At 35.2% G+C, this 26,856-nt stretch overlaps 1 protein-coding gene across 1 annotated transcript; it reads right to left on the bottom strand.

The window, feature by feature from the left end:
- Positions 1 to 949: 949 nt before the first annotated feature.
- Positions 950 to 25,964, bottom strand: MYLIP (myosin regulatory light chain interacting protein). The gene is made up of 7 exons (XM_051970652.1): positions 25,628 to 25,964; positions 24,224 to 24,414; positions 6,250 to 6,435; positions 5,755 to 5,952; positions 5,099 to 5,263; positions 3,728 to 4,148; positions 950 to 2,490 (listed from the first exon to the last, which is right to left on the bottom strand). The coding sequence occupies exons 1-7, from the start codon at positions 25,712 to 25,714 to the stop codon at positions 2,401 to 2,403; spliced, it is 1,338 nt and encodes a 445-aa protein (XP_051826612.1). The 5' UTR covers positions 25,715 to 25,964; the 3' UTR covers positions 950 to 2,400.
- Positions 25,965 to 26,856: the final 892 nt, after the last annotated feature.

The raw sequence follows: 26,856 nt of genomic DNA on the forward strand, positions 1-26,856 counted from the left end.
TTTAATCTGACCTGATAACTTCCATTGATTACAGTTGACTATATTTCTCTAATCCTAGAGGTAGTTCTAGAACCTCACAAATTAGCATAATAAGGAGTTTACCTGGAGCAGTGAGGACCTTAAGCTGGGTACAATAGGAAGAAACACTAGGCAGTTCCAGAGAAGAGGACTAGGGCTGAACTCCTGGCTTTATTATCCTTTGGGCAAGATATGTTTCTTTTGTGGGCCAATTTAAATTCTATCTTGGGATCAAGTTTTCTTCCTTAAGGGTAACTACTATTCTGTCTTCATTTTAAAGATCCCTTTCTATATTTTTTCATCATATAAAATCTTTTCAAAACATGAAAATTAACTGGGGAGAAAAAAACTATTTTCAACTTGCATTTTAAGGGAAGCTAGGCAATTTGAAGAGGCAAATAAACAATCATTGTATAAATGCTTTAAAGTTTTTGTCTATTCAATTCCAATAGATTTTTGATGAAAAATGCCATGTGCCTCCAGAGAAAGATCTGTAGAGACTGAATGTGGCTCAAAGCATAGTGTTTATCTTTTTTTAGATTATTGTTGTTTTCTTGTTTTTTTTGTGTGTGTGTGTTTTTTTTCTTTTGATATGATGTCTCTTGTGGAGCAAGAAGGATATGGAAATATCAACTATATTTAGAAAAATTGCATGTGTTTAACCTATATTGTTTGCTATCTTGAGAAGGGGGAAGAGAGGCAGAAAAATTTGCAACACAAGATTTTGCAAAGTGAATGTTGGAAATTATCTTTGCATGTATTTGGAAAAATAAAATACTGTTTAAAAGAAAAAAAATTAACCTATTAGAATCAGATACACTTAAAAGTTTTAATAAGATAAAATAACATTACATTACTTAAGACAATTTTCATCAGGTGTTCTATAAAGTAAAACCTATTTTAAGAACAAAGATAGAAAAGAAACTATGTATTTGCTTTAAAGTCTTTATTAACCTGAATATAAAAAGACAGAAATGTAATCTAAGATATAACAGAGTTCTTTATGTGGAAACAATTTTTTACAAGTGAAAAAATAAATACCTCTTGCAATAAAGGTTTATATGCTAATGTGCCATAAAAAAGTAGAATTTTAATATTTTGACAAAATGTCTGTGCAAAGAAACAAATGCATAAACACATCACTGCTACATTAAGGCAATATGAAAAGTATACTCAGAAAAATCTCAGTAAAGTGACAGTGTGGTTTTCTAGCTTGAATTTAGCTAGTATTGCACCCAAGAAGGTAATCTAGGTTTCCCTATGTCCTAGAAAAACCCACTAGTTGATCAGAATCCAAAATGCCCAAATGGGGAGTGGAAGGTAGGCTTAAGAAGACAAAGACAAAAACAGTCCCTGCACCCCCAATATAAAAAGAGGACAACAAAAAGTTAATACTCAAGCACTTAAAAAAAAAAAAAAGCTCATACAATGCTTATGATACTTAGGATAAGATCGTAAGTAAGGCTTGATAAGTTCAAGCAAAAATAACTACCACCTCGATGAGGCTAGAGTAAATAGCTAGAAAGAACTATAAACACCATCATAGTTTATACCAACCAAGAAATATTCTAGGTTTGTGTAATTTAGTCTTTCTAGGGAAAATGTTCTCCCTTTACTCAGCAGAAATGACTTTCCACAAAACCAAGGACCCAAAGGAGTGGTTAACAATGATCAGAAAACTAACCAAGGATTTTACTTTTCAGAAAAGTTACCTTTCTAAAACATGGAAGGGGGGAGGGGAGTATTGTTAAGGAAAAAAAATAACTACCTCACACTGAATTGAATCATCTATTTTCTAATAGACAGATCAGAATCTGACACTCACCAGCAATTACTATTTTTTAAGTCACAAAACAGATTTTAGAATCTATTAATTAACCTCCAATCCTTAACTTATAAAAGCAAAAACTGACAAAACAATGTATACTTATAAAAAAATTCCTATTATAAATGTCTGGAATGACCACATAAAAGGAAAACAAAATAAATCTTTAAAATCAATTCTTAAACAATTTGCTCTGGGTAGGAAATTTGCTTCAGAGATATTAAACACGTTTGCAATATAATCAATCCCCTACAAGTGCCCAATTTTTGGCACTGGTATTACTTTATCTGTCACCGAAGAAAACTTTTTCTTTGCTCTTTAAGATGATAGCAAAGTTCTGTGAGACTTTCATATTCTTTTTTCCTTGGGTACCACAAATGGAGTTGGTTTAAAACATGGTTGTGTATTCAGAAATGTTTCCTTCAGGGGAACATTCTTCATTGCAGGTAGGCATTGGAGTAACCATTTTTCCCCATAGTTTTTTTTTTTTTTCCTAGTTCATAATAGTGCAGTTTTTAGAAATGTGGCTTATAAAGTAAATGTATCAGTACAACATATCAGATGACTGTGAGATTGAGGAGGCTTGTATGGGTGGGAAGATACACATGCTGAACATGTTCTATTCGGGATCTGCAGACTGGACATGACTAAAAAAGATAAAGAATATCTGTTAGAACACCTTTTTATTATGCTCTGGCTTTTTCTTTGGAGTAGACATATATAACACATTTCTTTTTCAGAAAAGTATAATCAATTATCCATGGTAGTTAGCAAATAAATAATTCAAAAATAGGTTGATTCAATCATAGTTGAGTTCTTTTATGCTTTCCTGGAGCCTGGATAGAAATGTTACAAACAGAAGATCTTTATAAAATTTAGGAAATAAACTAACCAGGATTTCTATCAAACTTCAAAAAAAAATGCTGTAGTCAATGAGTGACCATTATAGACCTTTCTCCTTCAATATACTGAAGACTTGTAGGAAAATACAGAAATTTTGCAGGTCCATCCTCTAATCTTTGCTAAGGCAAGTATTATAGAGGAGGTAAATATAAAATGCTAAATGAGTTCAAAGCCAAAATTTGGATAATTATGTAAATCAGTTGGCTTAGTTTTATTTGATCAATGATTAGACTGCACACCTCTAGACCTGGCCAAGAGTTTTTCAAATCTGTGCTCTTGATTACAAGAGGAAATGAATGAATTGAATATGCACAAACATATTCTCAATATCAGAAAACAAATCAAGTGTGTCCCTCAATAATAATGGCATCTTAACACATTAGAAGATAACTCTGTTGATTAAATTTTCATCACAGAGCTATTCATCACAGTGATCCCACCACTGACCAGTAGCCTGGGAAGGGAATATTATTTGCTCTTCACGGCAAGTTTCACATAAAATTGATGATCCACCACTGAAAAGTGAATACAATTTTCAGCAGTTTGTACCCAATGTCAAAAAGTAGCAAAAAAAGTCATAAAAATACCATAAATTACTATAAAGAATTTTTGAAGTTTGATGTTTGATTAGATATGAAAATTAATGTAAATTCTTTTAAGCACATAGAAGTGACCCTTTAAGCATACTGAAGAGCAGAAACATTCTAGTTCAATGAAACAACTGTTACATAAATGAAAAACCCTGTCTGACTTCAAATCTCAAGTATGGGATAAAGGTACTTTCCCTTATTTTCATAATTGCCAAATAAATATCAATATGCAAATTCAAATATTTTGCCAATACAAGAAATACTAAATAACCTACTAAGAGACACATGTTGGATATTTATTTCTGTAGCTGGAGAAGGCCATATTTAATTTGGGAAAAGCATAAATCATGCAATGTCATAACCATCATAGATGACTTGACATTTCACATACCTGTAATTGGGCAGCACAACCTTCACAACATACAGTATGACCACAAGGACAAAATGTTGAGTTTATTTCTTCTTCACAGCACACCATGCACAACATGGCTTCCTTCAGTTTCCGTAACTTTTCCTGGAGTGCTTTGCTTTGCTGGCAGCTGAGCCCCTCACAGCTCCCACAGTTCATGCTACTCTCTGAAGATTTCAGGGGAGAATTGGGTGGGCTCTGGTCACTTCTTGAAACAAGGTCCACGACCCCGGCATTATAAAGAGCCCTCCTTGCATGGTCATACACCTCCTTGGATGTTCGTTTAATGTCAAAGACATACTTTTTACCAAGGTTAATGTTTTCATTGAGAAACAGAGATGCCAGATGCCCCTTTAAGTCCCGACTGTATTGCATCATGACAGCACTGGTAACTGTGTCACACCTGCAACAACAGAGTGAACAGAAGTCTACTTTAGTCCTTAAGATGCTATATGTGCTTTTCTAGAATTCAGACAACTAAATGCTATAAGACAGGCATTTAAAACTTTAGGTTTTTACTTTTACTAAGGGATTCTTTCTGTTTTATATTGGTCTGAAAATGGTTTTGATAGTTCCACTTTGTAAGGATTTTAAAAGGGGTCCCTCAGTCGTCCCACAAAACTGAAAAATATTTTAATTTTCTGAATTTTTAGAGAACTACCATATGCTGAAGAAAAGATAATTGAGTCTTTAAAAGTTACAAAGTAGCAGTTATATTAGCCCAATGATTCAAGTTCAGAGGGAGAAGTGATAACCCAAAATAAAGTTTAAAAAAAAAAAAGAGAAAACATATTTGTATAATTCATATGCATGTATTTCTTTGGGGGGGGGGGGGGGGAGGAGACAGAACCAAACTGATGACTATGTTGATTTTATGTGGTTCTGCTGCCATGAGAACATTCCCACAGAGCAAACTTTTCTCAAATTGTACTAGAGAATAATAGGCAGAACATTCTATGAAAATGGAGAATTCTGTGGAATTTTAATTTTTGGTGTACTGCTACTGATAAGTTTGTTCTTGTGTCATGTCTAACTTTTTGTGACCCAACTTTTGGGTTTATTTGGCAAAGATACTAGAGTGGTTTTCCATTTCCTTCTCTAGCTCATTTTACAGATAATGAAACTGAGATAAATAAGGTTAAGTGATTTGCCCAGGGTTACACTAAGTGTCTGAGGTAGCATTTGAAACACAAGTCTTTCCAACTGCAGGTCCACACCCTAACAACTAAGCAACCTGGCTGTGCCACCAACAACTAACCTTGTTATGAAAGATTTATTCATGTAAGTAAACATATACCTGTAAAAAGCGTGTGTAGAGCAGGGCCCTACAATCACATATACTGCCATATATACCTGTAAAAAGCGTGTGTTTCGGTAATTGCCCGGTAAAGTCCACTTGCTGCTCTGGTGCTGATCATTTTAAAGAGAAGAACGATGCTATTACCAGATTCCTTAGTGACTGTCAGGTACACATTTTTTCCCGACTGAGTTGCCATCTGAACAACAGGATATGCAATCCTAAAAGAAGGAGAAAATAATATGAACATATGAAACTCATGGCTTATTTAAGAGCCATAAGTATTTTCTTAAATTTTGGCAGAAACACTTTAGTCATGAATGAAACATAGTTACTTAACATGCCAACAACAACCAACCCACTAATATGTTAAGGTAAATAAGAAAAAAAGTGTATGAACATATAAGTATATCCTTGCATTTCCCAAAATAGATTCAGACTGAAAAACAATCTAATTCTGTTTATGGGTAAGTAAGGTGTGTCTCTTTAGCAGTGAACTACATACTTTACTAATACCAGGCCAGTGAACTTCCACTTTCTAAAGTACAGATTATTAAATAGTAATAGATGACTGAAAATGTTAATGTGTATCCAAAAGAATGCATTTTATTCAATGGGTGATAATTTTTCAGATCAAGTCTTTTTTTTTTTCTTCGACTTTTATAATCAAGACTATACTAATACAGCTCAGAACTTTAAAGACTTTGTTTACCTGTTAATTGGGCTAAGATCATCTTTACAAATTGAGATTCCTTCAGGTCCTACACCAATGAGCAGTTTTTGCCCTTCACTGTCTCTAACAGAATGCCATTCCACACCATAGTTCTCCATTGCTGATACAATTCGCAAAACTTGGTATTCAGCTGAAGCCTGACTCATCCCTTCCAATTCCTTGTGCTTTGCAGTAATACTATAGAAGAAAAAAAAAAAAGAAAGAAAATTAAGCTCTATTAGCAAAGAGTTATCCAGAGACACCATTTTATGATATTCTAAATTTGAAAATAATAAGTTCTAGGCATAATACATGAATTATTACTGATAAACTATATTAATGCATCCTAACATAGAAATCTGACATGGTTTAAATGAATTGTTGCTTTAAAGCTGAATTTCCAATTCTTTTGAAAACTACAATAAAATATTCAACAGTTTTTGATAGACCAATAGACTATATCAATATTCTGTGAAAGTAGAAACCCATAATTACCTGTTTAAGGCAGCACCTGAGAGCTCTTTTGAACACAGTTCCTCATAGTTATACTTGGCGGTGTTTTGATTATAGTCACCAAACTTTGTCTGTGCCAAGAGTGCACTGAGTTCAACAGCATGCTCTGAGGAACACTGAAGATTGCCAGCCAAAAGATCCTCTTTTATATGCAAGAAAAATATATGCCTACAAAAAAATGAATTTACTTTTAAAAATTCCAAGTTAAAAACATTGTTAGAGACAAATTTAACAACATGAAAACTTTAAACAAGCAAAATTTTGAGTAATTAAAATAAGTGAAAGTTCTTAATATTGAAACTGAAACATAGCCAGTTTTAACTAGATTAAATCACAGTAAAACAAAAAAGTTTCTTTCTGATACAATTTAAAAATCCCTTTGATATTTTACATCAATATTCTTAGTAACTGAACTTTACATACCCTGCTATTTAAAACATACATGGAAGTTATTTCTCAAATATCTAGAACGAAAGATTTACTACCACTTGATAATCATTATAAGATAGTCATGATTATTCTAAATAACAAGAGTGTTTTGGATATGTAGAAAATCAATCAGTTGGAGCAGAAAGAATTTGGAGTCAAGTTCTAGGTTTGCATCCCAGTTCTATAAAGTCATTTCTCTGAGAATTAATTTTTCATTATTTAATTCAATTTTGTGCCTTCTATGATGAAAAAATGTTACTGAATACTGCCAAAGAAAGCTGCCTCAAAGTTAGAACAGCAAAGCTCCTCCTTCACACACAAGCTCCTGTAAATAAGCCACAGGAAAACTGTGCTCAAAGAAGGTAAATATGGTTTCTATTAACTCAGACATCTGGCTAGTCTTTAGTGCTTGTTGAGAAGGATGCTAAATATGAAAAAAGAACCCATTAAAAACTAGTTTTGCAATAGTGACTGTAGGGCCCTGCTTTAGCAGCAATTCCATAAAAACCATGTTATGACACAGCCTTAGACAAAGATTAGGGAAGCTCCACCTGCTTGTTTGCTTCTCTGCCCCAACCCTCAAAAAGAAAAACTATTATGTAGTAAATAATTTAAAATAGCTTTGAAGGAGAGAACTATTGCTTAAAGCCATAAGAAAAGAATAAATAAATGGTTAAATGTTTTATTGTCTCAACCTAAAATCTTTCAGAACTGACTTTTCAAGTTTAAATTGGTAATCAGATCCTGGTCACCAGGCAGCAAGAAGTTTTCAAACAATATCATCAACTTCACACAGATAATCTATGCATATGTCTAGACAGGCAGCTGTCAGGCCCAACAGGTGGTCAATAGTCCCTAATGCTGACCCCTTGTGTGCATGTGAGTCAACAATCTGTAGTTCACCATTCGATATGTCCACCTTCTAGATTGGATCTGAAACAATTTTTGGTTATTTCCCCTGAAAGTAAATAAGGGGGAAAACACTATGTGTTTAGACTTTCCAAAAGGGTACTGTATAGTTTTTATAGTTTCCCAAGCATTTTCCTGCCAAAATCGTGTTACTAAATGAAGGGATTCAAATTTTTAGATGGAGGGAAGGAAGAAGAGAAAAAGTACCACCAAGTATAAAATGATTCTATTAACAAAACTTAGCAGTGGTCCTAACATTAGCCCTTTCTCTAGGTATTGTATTCCCTTAACTAAGAGAAAGAAGTATGTGACTTGTGAGAACACACTGTTGGTTTTTAATCTAAAAATATTATTTTTAAATAAGGTGATTCAGTGATCACTCAGTGTAATGGAGAAGTGTTTTTCCCAATTATGTTTCCTTCTAACCATCTGGATGGCAACTCTTTGTTTTTGTCCTGAGTAAAGCAGGTGAAAGGTTACCCAAGGCTGTTCACTGAACACTATCAAAACAAGCAGCTGTATTCAAACAACTGTTTCATGCCTGCAGTGGGTGTTTCTTTTCACAGAAGATAGCAGACAATATATCTACTCTGGTCCTAGAGATATCCTGGAACCACAAAGAGAAAACTGGACAGCATTTGCTAGTTCTTTATTCTTAAATAAACGCCCAGAAAGATACGTGCATACTTTCTAGACAAAACTTTAAAAATTGTACTCCTTAAAACACAATATTTCCCAAAATTTTAATGCTTAAGTGAGAATAAGAAACTAATCCTGTTTCCAATGTAAAATTAAGTATTTGGTATTTTAGAAGGGAAAAATATTATCAGAATAGATATTCTCCTAATGCTCTAATAATGCCATCAGGATTTGTTAAAAAAAAAAAACTTTAGGACTTGTTAGAAAACAGTTTGAGAAATACTACTCTAAACATTATGCTAGCTAAACCTTGAAATATGAAATTCTCTTACATTTGTAAATGTTTCTCAAAAGTGATATTGGAAAACTCAGAGCTATATTTTCTGGCCAAACTTAATAAACATTAATTTTCAGTTCATTAAATTACTTGATTCGTGGTACTACTTAATTCACAGTTGCACTACAAAGATTTTCTTATAACAAAAGAACAATAAAAATTTCAAATTACTGGAGGTATTTCAAAGGCAGTTATTTTTAATGGCAAAAAATTTAATTGTAAAATGAGCATTTTTTTTTTTTAAACAAAGCTGAGAGTGTAAGACAATGAGAATTCCTCCATTTTACACTTACTTCCATAATATCCCGTTATAAAGTTGGCACAAATACTATTGTTAAAATTTAAAACATTTCTCAATTCTATTGACTTGTTTCACATTTTTTTTTTTAAATAAAGCCCCTTTTTGCTTAAAAAGAAGAGATACTTCTTTTACACACACACAGTTTAGGAACTGATTAGGAATTAGATTTCTTTTGATATCTGGGAATCTTTTGGGATAGTAGTTACTAATTTGCCAAATGCCAGGTTTATTACTAAGGGGTTACTCTCAGTCACTGACCTAAAGTTACACTTCCCATTTACTAAGGATCTTATATCATCCACAGCCACACCAAGATTCACTTAAAACTAAATGTTAAATTCACTTGCCAATGTTCCTATAATGACTAACTCTGAAAACAATTTTTTTAAACTCATAAAGTCTAAGCTGAACTTAGTTCTTAAAGAAGTAATTAACCCAATATTGCCCATTTATGAAGATACTAAACAACTATAAGCAGGTTACGTGATAGAAAAGTGGATTCCCAGGACCACTTGTACTACATTTGTGGTCTTAATCTCCTTGTGACCCAATAATCTGGAATTGGCAAGACCAAAGATACATGAAAGAATTAATATGGTTAAAATTATCTGAGGTACATTGTTCAATATACTAAACAAATAAATTCCTCTTAATAAGGTTTGATCATCTCCTAGGATAGAGGTTTAAATAATTCAAAATGTACAGTTCTCTAGACTATAGATCAAAACTGATTCATTGATAAAAAAAAAAAAAAGATACATATGTGTTTTGGGTTGTTTTTTTTTGGGGGGGAAGGGGGCAAGACATGTCATTTTATTAACAGAGACCCTGTTCTACAACTTCAAAGCATATGAAAACCAATGTCCTAGAGATATTACAAACTCACCATGTCCAAATCAGAACTCACTATGTCTTTCCTACCAAATCATTCCTCTTCTAAAACTTCTCTATTTTTGTTGAAAGTACCATCCTTCCTCAAGTCTACTAGGTTCAAAATCTCGTATTTATCCTCAATTTTTCTCTCTCAGCCCACACAGTAATTCACTTAACAAATCTTGTTATTTCTACCTCTATTTGTCACTTATCTCACACTTGCCATCTTAGTTCAGGTTCTCATTATGATTCACTAAATTATTGAAAAATCAAGTCCCTCTTCCTTTCATTATCCACAACACTGCTGCCAGTAATTTTCCTTCAGTACATATAGAACCATCTTATTCTCCAACTCAATCTTCTCTAGTGACTTCCTGTTGCTCATAAAATGACATAAAAACTCCTCTATGGATCATGCCAGGACTGGAGTCAGGAAAACTCATCTTCCTGAGTTCAATTACAGCCTCAGACACTTATAAGTTGTGTGATTCTGGGCAAGTCACTTAATTCTGTTTGCCTCAGTTTCCCCATCTATCAATTTAGTTGGAGAAGGAAATGGCAAACCACTCCAAATATCTTTACCAAGAGAACCTCAAATGGAGTCAACGGAGTGTTGGACAAGATTAAACTAAATAGTATATATTCCAAGAATATATGAATGTAACTTTTTCATCAACTATTCCATTCAACAACCTATCTCTAATTATATTAAGCCTACTTAACCATAAATTATCTTAAAACTAATTGTGCTTTGCTTAGTTGGAGCTGTTTTGTACAATGGAATGACTCATTTCTTTAATGCATATTGCATTAAATTAATGTTCCTGTATCTTCTTTTTAGGACTTCCTTTAGTTTTAGCCTAGTGCTGAGATATATCCACTTAGGAGGTGGTGTCAAAAGCCAATAGGTCATTGGTACAGGATGCCAAGAATATAAGGCCAACAAGAATACAAATCTGCCAGTATTTGTTGATCAATCAAGATAAGTCAGTCAGTCAGTCAATAAATATTTATTAAATACTCTGTGCCAGGTACTAATAAGCAAAGCAATGAGATACAAGAAGAGGAAAAACACAGCCCGTCTTCAATAAAGTCATAATCAAATGAATAAAAATCACTTGCAACACTACACTAAATCCACTAGTTCACAAAAACCTTAAACTAAGTCATTACTTTATATATTCTTTCTTTGGTGTTACTTTGTGTTTGGCATCCAAAATAACTATTCTACTCTATTCCCAGTTGTTTAATCAAATAAAGAAGATTATGAAAACATCCTGTAATACTTTTAAAAATAATATTGCAGTATTGTTGATGCAAGTGTTTTATATGATCAAATCATGAATTAAGTCTCTGTAATTTTTTCAATGAACCTGGCTAAGACATGCCAAAGCAAAAATAGAGATTAGTAAATTACTTAGTTTTCATAAAGATCAAAAATTAAGATGATACTAAACAAAGGCAATTCATTTTCATCTTGCAGCTAAAGAAGAAATACATTATATTTACTGTTTATTGCCATCTTAGCTAAGACACATTAATAATGTAAACATAAACAAAAGTCCTATTCTAGTATTTCATAAAGAAATGGTAGACATAATCCAGGACTCTTGGAAGGCATTGTTGGGACAGTGAGCAAGCTCTTACAGGACGTAACCTATTAGAACCCATTTCATGGGGTACTTGGTCATCATTCCCTTCCCTCAATCACAGTGCTCTTAAAGGTTCTGAAAAGACCACAATGAAGGTAACTAGCCCTTTACATTCACTAATGTTTTGCCCACATTAAGGAGATAAATTCCTGACTGATTCCCATGATTGGGCAATTGTGTCAAAGACAGAGGACTCTTGTGGCGGAAACTTTCACCCCCAGTTCATAAAAGGTTGAAAAGAAATGACTATTTCTTTTGAAGAGATCTTCTTTGTAAGACCCTTTTAATGTTTTCTTTCTCTTGGATGCTGCCAGAGTCCATTCCCCAAGACATTCAGTAGCCATCTTGATTCAGAACTCTTGTGTATTATGAATATGTTCTTTAAGAAAAGAGTTAGGAGATGCTGAACCTAGCAAGAGTCAAATAATATCACAACAAAAATCAATTAGAAAAATCAAAATGAAGAAGTTATGGCATACAATTAAAACAGCTCCAAGCTGGCAAACAAAGAGAGAAAGAAATAAACATTTATATAAAACCTATTACATGCCAGGCAATGTTCTAAGCACTTTAGAAACAGATCTCATTTGATTCTCACAACAACCCATGCGATAGGTAGTGCTATTATCTTCAATTTACAGTTAAGGAAGCTAAAGTAAACAGAGCTTAAGTTAACTTGTCCAGCTTCACATACCTTGAAAATATCAGAAGTTAACTAGAATTTTCCTCATTCTAGGTTAGGAGATCTATTCACTGTGCTATCTAATTAGAATATAAACTAATTTATAGAGGACGATACTGAAATTTAAGAGCAATATTGCCTCAATACAGCAAAAGGGAGAAGAGGGAAAAAACAAAAATGTTATGAAGGCTTAACCTGAGACTCAATTATGCTAGATTATCTTAAAAACAGTTAAAATGAAATTGGGAGTAATGACAACACAAAGGAACAAACAAAAAAAAATGTTATCAAAATGCTGATATGGCTTTTCCTAGCTATTTCTTTACAATGACTAGGAGGCCACATTGAGATGTAGTTCCTGATGGAACATGACACAAACATTTAAGGAGCAGAAATGTTAGTAAAGAAAATAAAATTGGGAAGAACTGCACCAGACCAAGTATTCACAGAGGAACTCAGTGCTACTGACAATTCAATTTTAAGGTGGTTGAAGCATTAATTTAAAAAAAATACAGAAATAGAAGAGCTTTAACAAATGTAAGCAAACATGGAGCATATGCTTAATTTTTCATCTTTATGTAAATAATCTTAACACGTTATCGAGGCCATTTTTGATGGAAATAGTTAATCTTTTTGAAAGAGATATTCTACAGCCTACCATGTTGTAGTTTTAAGAACATACAAAGTAATCCTGACAGACATAATAGAGAATTTTGTTATAAAGTGTATGTTCTCCAGAGGTTTTAGTTATTGCCATGTGGATACTGAGTAATGACTCCAACTAGAGGAGCAGCTTCTTAGGATTAAGATCCTTCATACTTCCAACATTAGGACTCTTGTAAGGAGTGCGACTGAATCTGCTCACTGAGGTCTAAAACCATTCAAGGGTTTGTAAGAATGATGCCAGTAGATGAAAAAGATGTGAGATACATATATATATATATATATATAGTTAGATGTGTAAATCCCAAAGCTATTTTGCATCTTTACATCTATGACAGATATATAATGCAAACAGACAACAATAACAACTCAAAAGCAAGATGGGAGATGAGACTACATTTGGAAAACTGCTTGGCATTTTTAAGGATTTCAAGCTTCTCTCCAAAACAAAAACCAGCCCTCTAAAATCAATATTCTTTTGATGATAAAAAAATTAAATATCTTTTTGGTGGTGTTATATTTTTGTGAATCATAGAATAAAATAATCTCCATAGAAAATCAAATCATTGAGTTGCCCAAAGGACAAGGAAGAGAAACAGTAAATTGATGGCAGTATATTACCAGGATAAAAGGTATATTAGGGAGTGATGTAAAAAGTTATCAGAACTACATGACTAAAGAAGTGGACCAGTAATGGAGCAAAGGAAGGAATAAGAGATAGATACATTGATGATCAAGATTGAGATTTCTAGAAGGACATAAGAATTCTAAAAAGTAAGATAATATAAATGGCAATCTTCATCACTAGACTCTTCTAAGGGGGTAGCACCTTCAAGAGGTTTATAATCTATAAAGGAATAATATGCATACTTAAACATATGTGAAATAAACACAGTCAGCAAAGGTGATGTGATAAGCTTTCAATGTACTTTTAAGACACTTCTCAGAGGTAAAGGAATGACAGTAGGGTGTATTCTTGGGGATAAGAGTTAGCGTATACAAAAATGTGGAGACAATAAGATAGAGGAACATGAATGAGGCCTGAGTAGTAAAAAGGTTAATTTGGCTAGAGTATAGGGATTGTGAAGAGGAGTAAGATATGAAAAAATAGGAACTAGGGTGACAGAGGAGCTTGCATCTATCCCTGGAAGTAAGAGACAGTCACTGGTGTTTATTGAGTAATGGAATAATACATTTGAACTGTGCTTTGGGAAAGCTACTGACAACTGTGTAGATGATTAATTGTAGAAAAGAAAACATGTCCAAAAATTTCTAATTTTTTTTTTAAACAAATCGACAAACCATGACTGGACTGTGCATATATATTTGAGTAATAAAGAAAATAACAGAAGTAAAAAATGAATGATGAATAATAATTCTAGACTCAAAAAGAAAAAGTAATTATTTTCAAAATGTTTTGTTTAGAGAGATCAATGAAACCTACTTGGCAAAGAACCAGAACTAACTAGACATGACCTAGAGTATGATAAACTTGAAAAAAACAAATTACTTAGGAAGGAACTCCCCTATTCTATAAGAACTGCTGAGAAAATTAGAAGTGTGGCAGAAATTAGCATAGACTATTAATAGAATATTAGAATAGACTACTAGGCTCAGATCACATGCCACAATAAATTTAAAATGGATACATGTCTTGAAAGTTAAAGACCATACTATTGAAAAAAATTAAAAGAAAATTTTACCAGGAACCGTCTTTCATAGCCAGGGGATGAATTCTGAACCCAATAAGAGGTAGCAGTGATTATAAAAAAATGAGACAGATAATTTTGATTATATGGAACTAAAAAGCTTTTTAAATTGATTCATCTAGGATAAGATAAAAGAAACATTGTATCAAATATTTCTGAGGATCTAATATCTAAGATATATAAACAGCAAATTACATAAAACTAAACAAAAGCTACTCTCCCACACATTAAATTGGACAGGGAAATGAAAAACTACTTTTCAAAAAGAATGCAAAGTATCAACAACAGTGTGAAAGAATGTCACAAATCATTAATAAGATAAATGCAAATTAAAATTACTGAGGCTTTACTTCATGTCCAGCACAATGACAAAGTTGGCAAAAGATGGGAGTCGTCAATATTAAAGAGGTTGAGGAAAGATAGGTATTGCAATGTACTCTTCAGTGGAACTGTGAAGTGGACCAGCTATTCTGAAAAGTGATATGAAATTTAGCAAAATGAATAAAATATTTATCCCTTTTGAACTACAGATGCCAATTTCAGGCATATACCAAAAGGCAGTTAAGGACAAAAAGTTACCAAGGTATTTATAGCAGCCCTTTTTGGAGAAGAAAAGAACAGGAAACAAAGTAGATGCCCATCAATTGGGGAACTGGCTAAACAAGTGGTAGATGAATTATGGAATGTTATGGTAAGAAACTAAGAAAATGACAAACACAGAAAAGCATAAAAAGAAACATGAAATGGGGAAAACAACACATACAATAAAAACAATGTAAATGAAAACAATGAAAGAGAATGCTACAAAATAATAATGACTGGCTGCTAAGAAGAGATATAAGAAGATACTTCCCCACTTCTTTGCAGAGATGAGAAGGAAAGTCTGAGTATGGAAACCTGAATGCCAAGACTTTTTCAACACAATGATTTAGTTTTGATGAACTGTCCTCTCCCCATTTTTTATTTCACTGCTATACAGCAAGATGAGGTTTTTAACCTTTATTATGTCAAGAAACTTGCCATCTCTTTTTTCTTTGTCAGACTGATGAAGTCTATAAACCCTTTTTCAGAATACTATTTCTTGCCTATTTTCATAAAAAAAAATGCCAGAAATCTAAAGTTATACATTTTTTTCTATTCAGGTTCATGATCTCCCTGACATTTAACCATGGGGACTATGAATTCTAAGATAAATATCCCTTATATTGGGATATTGGGAAGGCTCTCTGTGATGGAGGAAGTAGTAGTATAGAATGGGGAAATACAGATTTAAATAAATTTTTACTGCTAATTTTTGTTTTTGTTTTTTTTCCCCAAGAAAAGAAATAACACTAAATACCATATCACATTTAATGTGAATTAAACAGATATTTTTCTGAGCTCTTTATTATCACTAATCTGTGAAAGTCACAGAAAGGCTAAGTATATTACCAGGTACATTAGGTACTGCCACCACCTGGGTGCAGACCCCTCATCAGTTCATACTCAGATTAATATAATAGTCAGCTGATTGGGTCCGCCTGTCTCAGGTCTTCAATTCACTCTCTAATCAACCATAATAACTCCCTGTTACCTCCATAATCAAATGCAAAATGTTCTGTTCGACAGTTAAAACCCTTCAAAATACAGCTCCTTCTACCTTTCCAATCTTCTGGTATTTTACTACCCTTATAATGTACTCTTTAATCACTGGCCTCCCACTTCTTCCACAAATAAGAGACTCCTTGTAACTTCAGACATTTTCTCCCTTAATACTCTAGCCCTGGAACTCTCTCCTTCCTAATTTCTGTCTACAGACTTCCCTGGTTTTCTTCAAGTTTAGAGGAAGTCTTCCTTTGCTCTTCTTAATTCCATTGCTTTCACTTTTTTAGAGATTTCCTATTCTTCCTGTATATAGCTTCTCTATATATTTTTGCTAGTTGTCTTACCCAGTAAATTCAGAATTCCTTGAGGCCAGGGCTTGTCTTTTGCTGTTCTTTGTATCCCCAACACTTAGTACACAGTGCCCACCTAGAATAGTTAAGACTTAATTTACTTATTATTCAAAATACCTGCTCCCTTTCTGAACTATATCTCCTCTATCCTGGTCAGCATCCTCATTCTCCTTTCATAAATATTAGGACTCTGCTCTAGGTGAGCCTTTGCCTTAACTTTCTGGAGCTCACCACTCATTTTCAGGCTGTTTCCAAACCATGCTCCAGTTGCCTCCTCCTGTTTATCAGAAACGTAAGTTCCTTTTAAAGGCAAGGACTGCCTTACTAGTTTGGATTTCTATCCCTAGCACTTACCACAATATCTAGCACATAGCATGCAATCAATAAAGGCTTTCTCATTCACTCATACAAAAAGAAATGTAAAACATTCTCCGGGAAAATTATGGCCAAAAATTGTGAAAACTATATTAACCTTCAGACTACACACACCAAATAACAAAAATAGGGTTCATGTTAGTTCCTAGTCATGTATTCATGATAATTTATCACTACCTCAAGCAAGGAAATGAAGTATTTAGGCTCACTGCTCCAATTTTTTGGTTGTTGTTCTCTTTTTGAATCCTTTGAATTCATGACAAAGCTGGATCATCTAAAAATGAAGATTAAACCATTAGAGGTTTAGCCAAGAGTGTTGGGTTAATCTAACTAGAAGGAAAAACACCAGGACATCCTTAACTGTAAAGGAATGAAGAAAGACACAAATTATTCAGTCTCTACTATAATATAGACTTGATAGATAAAATGTACTAATCTTCTGATATCTTTTTTCTTAAATGTTGTCAGCAATTAAATCTGATAAATTGTTTTTACATTAGAATCTCTCAAAGTCTCAAAACACCAATTATGGTCCTTATAATTAAAAATATATATGTATATATATATAAATTCCAACTTTCAAGTTTGAATTTCAAAAAGCAGCAATGATTCTTATGAAAACATCATAAAAACAGGAGAGTTGAATCTGTCAACTAAGTCTCATTCTTTTTATTCCCAATGTCACCCCCCTGGGCCAAGTCTCATTATTCATCAGGACAGCTAGGTGTCTTAGCTAACAAAGCCATAGACTGGAATCAAAAGATTTGAATTGAAATCCAGCCTCAGACACTTACTAGCTATGTGATACTGAGCAAGTCACTTAACTGTCATGAGGTCAAGTACTGTCTTTGACTGTTCTTTCTCTTCCCAGGACTCAGCACATTGCCTGGCACCTAATAGGAACTTAACAAATGTAAAGTGGACGTAATAATAGGACCTACCTTGTGGGAATGTTTTTGAGGATCAAATGAGATGGCATTTGTAAAGTGCATGGCATCTAATAGGCCCTATATAGAGTTATCCACTTTCCAGTATATACTTAGTTGTTCCATAGTGTGGTGGTGGGGAGAGTGCTGAACTAAGAGAACATAAATTCAAATTCCAATTCTGACATTTACTAGTTGCATGGGCAAGTCACAACAATTTCATATACCTGGCTCTGCTTTGTTCCAAAGGGCAGTATTAGGACCAATAAGAAGATATAATTTGTATCTTAACAGATCTACTCCAAAATGCAATACTTCAAGAAAAAATTTCCTAAAGAAGAGGATAGAACATTTATTTGTTAAGGAAATTATAGGACCACTCCAGTTTTTTTTTTTTTTGTTGTTGTTGTTTGTCTTGTTTTGAAGACAATCAAGGGTAAGTGGCTTACATAGGGTCACACAGCGATTAAACTGTCTGAAATCCCTGTAAGAACTCAGGTCCTCCAGATTCTAGGGCAGGTGCACAATCTACTCTGTCATCTAGATGCCCCTCTTCCAAATTTAAAATATTTTTCTAGCTTTTTTCACCAGACTGTGTTCTATACAAACTGGATTTCACTGCTCCTCCAACATGTTCTAAATTTGACCATAAAAATATGTATACTCTGTGCCAGTAAATGACCTCTTCATCCCATTGTGTTTATTGAAATTTAATTTCTTTAAGACCTAGCTCCAAAGCTATATGTTCTTCCGTTCCCTGATCTTACTTTGATTTCTCAATGAAGCTCTCCCAGACTCATTCTATTTCATGAAGACATTTACCCTTATATCTGCCTATTCTACTTCATACTACATTGTAAATTTTTTTCATGAGGAGGATTATTTAGTATTTTTGAATTCTGCATGTGGGTCTTAATATTTTACTTAAGCTAAATTATGAAGAACACTGTAATTCTTAGACATTACTCTACCCCAAACCAAAGTCAAGCAAGAACTACATCAAAAATCTTCCCTATGAACTTTCTTTTTGCTTCAATGAAATATATTCAAAATAGTTATATTCTATTCTGTATTAACACCACAGAAAAGTAATAGTGACACAGAAGAATTTACAATAGAAGTTTGGAGCAAAAAGGCTCTTCATTTTACAGAAAGCTGAAATAATGTGACCAAAGTCATTCAGGGATCTGGCTACAGACCCAAGTTTTCCAAAGCCCATTAGGAGTTCTTCCCATCCCATCATTCATCCTTAAAAGACCTGTGAAAATGAAGAAATTCAATGAAGAAATATCAGGTAAAAACGATGAAATTCAAAAAAAGGATATAAATTAACTATTGGTTTATTATGTTTTTGTTCAGTCCATTCTACATGACCACATCTGGGGTTTTCTTAGCAGAGATACTAGAGAGATTTGCCATTTTCTTTCTGCAGCTACTTACAGATGGAGACCTAAAGCAAACAAGGTTAAATGACATGTTCAGGGTCACACAGTATCTGAGTCCAGGAAGGTGAGTCTTTTGGAATCCAGGCCCAGCACTCCATTCACTGAGCTACCTAGCTGCCCATTATTATTGTCATTTTAAGTAGACTTAAGTTTAGTCCACAGGGAACAACTCAGTCAGACAAGCTGGGTTTGAATAATACTGATGTAACTTAGGAAAAAGTCACTTAACAATTAGAACTCTCCTAATCTGCAAAATGATGATAATCTTTTAATATCTATTCCACTTCTAAAGATATGATCCTATGATCTTCTAGGGCTTTAAATTACTTTGTAGTAAATAATCTTAAGAGTCTTTATTATTCTAAAAGAGGAAATAAGCACTTATTTATTGTAAACGCTAACAATCAGAATTGTTACTATAATAAAATTACATTATTTTATATATAAAATACTTTATGGTTAGTTTACAGCCTAATTAGATGTCAAGCTTTATCCACTAATTTAGATTCTAACAGACAACACATTTAGTATATTATGTAAAAATTAGCAACAAGCCTAGAATCAAACATTTTTTTAAAGTTCAAAACAATCAAAGATTCCCCACAGAAATTATATATTCCTAAACTTAAAAATACTTAAGTATTTACAGCCAAACCTTTTCCAAAATGAATGTAATTAATACTAAAATCTCAATAATGCAGAGTGGTGATTTAGAATAACATGAAAGAAGACTACATGAACTTAAGTTTTTAAAGCATAGTTGTTTTTTTTTAAATGAGAAAAAAGTTTTATTTCCAAGAATATAGTCTTGCTTTACTGACTAGATAAATTTGTAATTATCATTTGTAACTTGTAATTGATAAAACAAAGCAAGTTCTGGCTTTTGACACTGTAATTATATACTTATGTGTAAATGGATACTTCAAGTCCTTAAAAACACTTTCTCTTCATAAGCACAGAAAATCAGACCCCTCTGCATCTTTTTCCACATTATTCATTTGCTTGGCAAGCCATTCTTCTCCCCACCCTCCTCCCAAAAAGGTTGTAAGTAAACCAGTTCAACCCTGTTCAAATGACTATGAATCCACAAGTAGAGTGATGTCATTTAAATGAGATTTTAGAGTAAAACAATATGATTTCTAGCATTAAATATGCTATAAGTGAAGCCATTAACAAAACTACTATAAAGTCTCTAGAACATCAAGTTTTAAATCAGAGCAAATATGCTAAGGGTTTGAGTGAAGAGTTGTGCAAGATGGAATACATTCAAGAATGAATGTGATATAAAAGCAAAAGGGATCAATAAAAACTAGTAAGGCATAAAGCTACAAAGATTTTTAAAAAATAAATTACATGTATATAATCATTTAAGAAATGCTTTCCTAAATATCTCATTGGATTCTCACAAACAACTTGTAGTGCAAGTATTTTCATTTTATAAATGAAAAGAAGCTCAAATAGTTTACTTAAGTAGCAGAACTCCCTTTCAAACAATGGATTTTTGCATTGTACCACACTGCTTCTCTAAAATGCAGCTGAATGAAAATAACAACAATTTTAAAAAATTTAAAATTTAAAAGGTAACTTTACAGGCAGAATTTAAGTTTGTAGGCAGAATTTGAAGGTATGTTAACAGTTTGTCTTTGGAACACCCAGTCTAAGAAATATGCCAGATTTCCCTCAGAAATTTTCTTTTATCATATGCATTGGAAGACATGAAACATGCCAAGACTTTCAAACTGGGCTGATTAGGAATATAAATAAATGCCTGACCAAAATTTCCTTTGCCACCAAAAATACAAATATAGATATATCAGCACAGTTTCAAATATATTGAAATGGATTTTGAAAATCTCTTTAAGGGAGTGGTAAGGAGGAAGGTAAGGAAAGGACAATAGAAGTTAATCATTAATTCAGTCAAAAACATTTATTAAAGCACCTACAATGTGCCAGCACTGTGATAAACTCTAAGGATACAAAGAAAGACAAAAGATAGCCTCAATTCTCCCAACCCCCAGAACCCCAATCTTGGGGTAGGGGGAATTATAACATACAAACCACTATGCACAAATGAGCTACATAAAGAATAAATAGGAAATAATCAACACAGGGAAGTCCCTAGATTTAAAAAGGATTGGGAAAGGCTTTCTATAGAAAATGAGATTTTAGCTGGGACTTAAAGGAAGCCAGAGAAGCCAATAAACAGGGATAAGGAAGGAGAGAGTTCCAGACAGGACACTCAGCCAGAGAAAATACCTGGAACTGAGAAACAGAGATGGAGTTGGATAGAGTTGAAGAACTGCAAGAAGGCTAGTGACACTGGGGTGTGGCATACAAAAAGACAAGAAATTTGGGCTGGATTTGAGGGACTGGGTAGAAAGGGTTTTGAGAAAACATTATTTGATCTTGCAGGTCACAGGGAGCCAACCCATTAGAGTTTACTGAGTGAAGGGAGACACAGTTGGACCTGCTCTTTAAGAAAATCATTTTAGTGTCTGAGTGGAGGATGAACTGAAGGGAAAACATATATGGCTTGAATAGCCAGACACCAGGAGGACACGGCAAAAGTCCAGGAGTGAAGAAATGAGAGCTTGCACTAAATTGGTGGCAGTATAAGAGGAGAAAAGGGGAATGAATTTGAAAGATATTACCAAGGTAAAATTGACTGGCCTTATCTGCAGATTGGATGGATATGAAAAGAGACTTGGGAGTTAGAATGACACCTACAATGAGAACTTGAGGAACTCAAGAAGATGGTGTAGCAGTAGTAGGAAAAAGTAGAAAGCAGAGAAGGTCTGGAAAAGACAGTGAGTTCAGTGGTGGGCATACTGAGTTCATGATTAAAGACATCCAGTTCAAGATCTAAAGGGCATATGGAGATAGGAAACTAGAAAGGCTGGGCAGGATTGGTAGATTTGAGAATTCTTAGCAGAGAGATGACAAGTGAATCCAAGGGGGCTAATGAGATTATCAAGTCAAATAGTATAGAGGTAAAAAGAAGGCCCGACTATGGGGCATCCCCATCTGAAAGAAATGATCTGGATGAAGATACAGCAAAGGAGCCTGAGAAGAATGTCAGAAGTCAAATAGGTAGGAGGAGAGAGTCAAAGTCAAAGAGGAGTAAAGAATAAGTGACAGTGTCAAAGGAGCAGGATTGACTAATCACTGGATTATAAATAAAATAAATTTCAGTGTAAACAAGTAACATAACTGATGTTTATTCGTTTCAAAAGAGCTTCTAAAAAGATGCTCAATGAAAATGAACAAGCTTCTCCTAGGTAAATCCATGTCTTTAGTTCTGTTCTCTTAGTTGAATAGTAACATTGTCATTAGCCGATTATAAAATGGTTTGATACAACTATAATTCTAAAATTAAATTATTTGGCAAAAAGTCTCCACATTTTTTCATGTGTAAAATGAATTTGATGTTTTATATTACAATTCTTAATATAGAAATGGTGGTAACAACCATCTAAGAAATAATTTAAGCTAGAATTCTGTGAAAATAAAGTGAAACAAAAATACTATTATCACACCATTATTTAAATGAAGTACTCATCCATATTTCTACAGATTCAAAAATACATTTGATTTTGCTGGAATTTATTTTTCCATCCAGAAAGCCCAGAAAGATCTGAAGGAATATTAAAAACAAATCCACCCCCCTTCACCCCCCCAAAAACCCAACAACAAAATAAATGCAACCCAAAATCTCAAATATTGATTTTCTGCTGATCTCCAAGTTATTAATTGCTAAATTAAGCTTTCACAAAGCATATGGAAGTTAAAATCATGTAAATAGCATTTAAATTAATGGGACTGAAATAGGATTTGAACATTTTACAAGACTATTTCTATAAACTTGAGAATTTATAAGCTTTAGAACTGGTAAGATCTAAGATGCCCCTTAGTTCAACTCCCTTCCATATTTTTTTTTTAAGGCTAATTGACTTACTCCAGGTCAAAGATAGTAAACAGAAGTAGAACAGAGACCCCATTAACTTCAGTTCATTACATCACAATGCAATCTTACTTTAAACTTACTTGTTTAAAAGTTTTTAATAAATTTTTTGTGGACTGAAAATATCAGGATTATCGGCAAAAAAAAAAAAAGTGCCATTTTGGAAATTGATTTTACTACACAATACTCCCTTATATATCTGGCAGGAAAGTAAGCTGAAATGTAAGGTACTGGGAAAAGTATTAATAATTTTTAGCCAAGTTTTACTGTGTTTGAAAATAATCATTTTTTCAATGTACTATTTTTAAATTAATTATCAGAGTAGGATTCCAGTTACACAGAGGCGAAGTCTCTTGAATTTCAATCAACAAATATTTAAAAGCAGCAGCCCCTAGTTTGGGCTACTGTGAAGGAAAGCATTACAACCAATCCAGAATGACACTTTGTGTTGTACACTATGTGAATGTAAAACATTTATGTACATTATAGATTTTTTTTAATCTCCAAATGTAACAATCTAGCTTAATGATGATTTTTAGAACCAGGAAAAACTCAGAGAATTGTTATAATGCTTGCCAGACAGAATTGTTAGAAGTTTTTATTTTGTTTTTTTCAGTCAGACTCATGGCCGCTGTAACTTGAGACTAGACTGAAGAAGTTGACCAAGTTTAAGTAACCTAAGAGGAACTGTTTCCAGCTTTTCAGTTAGAACAGCTTACAATGACCTAGAGTAACACTGCTGAGCCAGAGGTTACTATCGGACATTCAGAGGTTTAGGAGGAAGAAGTCCTAGCCACCCAGAACTCTATAGCACTAAACACTAGCGTTTCATGTGAATTCAATCCTGCTCTTCAGTAAGTTTTCAAAGAACTAGAAAGTCTCTAAGCTCCCCTTTCAGATTTTCTAAAACGGACCAATATATTCAGCAACCCCCTTCTAACCTCAACAAAAAGTTGGATAATTGTGGACTTCAAGCTAATTTTTAAACTACTTTTTTACTGACTACATCTTGTCCAGAAACATGTAAGATATAGCATATCTCATCTGGGGGAAGTAGAAGAGTTTTAGTACAATAGCATCACAGTCACATTTTACATTAGTTTATTTTGGCTTCATTTTACCTAGTTTGTTCCTGTAAGATGAGATGTGGCTCCACGAAGAACTTGACTCTTAGTTTAAGTCTGTAAGGGGCCAGCCCATCCATCTGCTGGGAGATTCGGTTTCTCAGATTCAACCATAAACTTTCGCCTTTGCTACCCGTAAATTGCAGTCCAAAATAATCAACTTCTATAATTCCCAATCTTCTGCAAACCTAAAACAAAAAGATGTGCACATCACTTAAGCAGGATGTGTAGTACATGCTAGATCAACGTCATTAAATGTATAGAAATGTATAAAAACAAATCCAGAATCTTTATCCACTCTAGCATGTTTTGCAGCATGGAAAATTTCCTATGCTAACCCAGGAAACAAAGCTCAAAGACTCTCGAGATTTCAGGTATGGTGCTCGAACTTAACTGTGCTTGATCTGATATCTTAGCAAGCTTGCCAATAACCCTCAAAAGCAGCTGAAAAGTCACTGAAGCAAATCACTGGCTATTTTCCATTTGACTCCAATCACTGGAACTCTCTGCACAGCACAATCTGTACAGAAGAATTTTCAATTCAGTATCTGGGTGATTTTAGCCATATGGACACTTAGAAAAAAACAAGCCGGGGAAACAAACACTCCACAAGTGTCAGCAAAGCTCTCCAAGAGGTTTTTCAGACCTCTTAGATCTTAGGATCTGGATGTAGTTGTCATTTTCAATAGGAGCCAAACTTACTGTTGGGATAAACTGTAACTCCTATTTTTCGTAAATCTTCCTTTATGTGAAATTTCTTTTTACAACTTCCAAAAGCAAAGATGCCAAATATACAACAGTTAGGGCTGGGAGATGGTGGGGTTGTGTGAGGGGCAGGAGGTTACTCAAACCACTGACAGTTCTGCAAAACATTAAAACCGATGGCAGATGTTTGGGAAGCAGGACACGTTCAACAAAGGATCCTTCCTTGGCATCTCAAGGACAACAAGAGGACTACGGGACAACTGGCCCTAAACGAGCTGGTGGGGTCTTGCAGCGGTGAGGTGGGGGCCATATCCAGCGGACACCTGAAGCAGGTGCGCTATATTCTTAGGGGAGTCCCCCCCCCCATCTCGGGAGGCTTGTTCGTGGCAGACAGACCTCCCAGGCACGCTGCCCCAAGCTCTTCGTCCCCCTCCGCCCCCCTCCACACGGCAGAAGGAGGAGGGGGCGGCGGCGCCTCCACGCGCTTCACGCCAGCAGGGGAACCGCGCCGCACGCGGGGCGCGCGGCCAGGAGGCTCCAGCGCGTTCCCCGGGGCGGCGGTGGCGGCGGCGCCGGCGCCGCTTCGCCGCCCTCCTCCCCAGGGCCGCAGTGGCCGCCGCGAGGCCCGCCAGCGGGAGCACGGAGGGCCGCCCAGACGCCGTGCGGTCCGTTCCCCCGCTCCCGCCCCGCACTCACCTGGTTGAGACAGTCTTCGCCGTTGGCTTTCGCCTCCACCTCCACCTCCATCAGCACAGCGTCCGGCCTCGTCACATAGCACAGCATGTTGGGGGGCCACGGCGACCTCCTCTTTGGGATGTGTGGTTCAGCCGATGCCTCCCACACAGAGGCTCGGATCCCGTCCCCGGCCTGGGCTATAGCAGCTTAGCGAGAGGAAAGAACTCCAGCAGACCCTCTCCCCACCCGCCCTCCCTCTCTCTCTTGATTTCTCTCCGGGCCCCAGCTCCGCCGCACTCCAGCAGCTTAACTGCCTGCCCCCAGTCAGTGACTCCCTCTGATATAGCGGCCCCGCCTCCTCCGGATGGGCTTCCGACCAATCACGGGGCTCTATTCCCTTCGTCCTCTGCCCTGATCGGCCAATAGCGAGGGCTGGCTGCGTCTCCAGGCCGGAGCCTGAACAAGCCGGGGCGCTTTACCCCGCGCTGCCTGCTCCGGGGCGCCTCCCGGTGAGCTAAAGGGATGCAGAGAGTGCAAGTCTTGAGTTTCCTACGGAGATACAGTAACCACTGGCTCGGAGGCGGAGCTCCTTCTGCCAAGAGGAATAAATTAAAACCCGCAGAAGTCGGGTGTTTGCGCTGAGCCTAACCCAGAGTTTCTAATAGGCCACTCTAGATAACCATTTCCAATACGAAGAGAAAATGTTAGAGCCAAGCCCCGGAAGAAACTGCAGGGCATTTCCCCAGCTCTTTACTTAGCCAGAGGTTATCTTTGGTCCTCGGTGTTTTAAAAAGTTTTTGCAGATTGGCAAATGAATCATTCATACTCTGCAGCACCGTGGTCATCGCTACTCCTAAAATATGAAATATTTTCCTCCGTCCTTTAAGGCTGTCAGCCTACCCGACCTAACTGACCTTCTTGCTAGTGTCCTGCCAATATCCTTTACTTGAAGCAAGCAGATATTCTTCCTGTCTTTCCTTTACACCACTTTTTTTCCCAGAATTTAAGAGATACTCCAGGTTGTGAACACTCAACTCTTTACTCAGTTCCCATGACATTAACTTCCCAGCTATCGTACTATCAAGGCCAGGACAACATTATTTTATGTCAGCTAGACCTGATGGGTTGCCATCTCCACTAACTACATTAGCTCCTGATCTGCTCTTTCTCAGGCCCTGCCCCTCTTGCTGATGATTATTTATTTAATATGGCAATCCTGCCCACTGAAGTACTGATACCCTATTGAATCT

This window comes from Antechinus flavipes, chromosome 1 (assembly GCF_016432865.1).
Source record: "Antechinus flavipes isolate AdamAnt ecotype Samford, QLD, Australia chromosome 1, AdamAnt_v2, whole genome shotgun sequence".
NCBI classification, from domain to species: Eukaryota; Metazoa; Chordata; class Mammalia; order Dasyuromorphia; family Dasyuridae; genus Antechinus; species Antechinus flavipes.

Excerpts from the sequence above, each read along its gene's own strand:
- MYLIP (XM_051970652.1), bottom strand. The coding sequence starts at position 25,714 with ATGCTGTGCTATGTGACGAGGCCGGACGCTGTGCTGATGGAGGTGGAG. Across the intron at positions 4,149-5,098 it reads GAAACACACGCTTTTTACAG|GTGTGACACAGTTACCAGTG; the intron begins GTATATATGGCA and ends CTGTTGTTGCAG. Across the intron at positions 2,491-3,727 it reads GTTGTGCTGCCCAATTACAG|TCATGTCCAGTCTGCAGATC; the intron begins GTATGTGAAATG and ends TATCTTTTTTAG.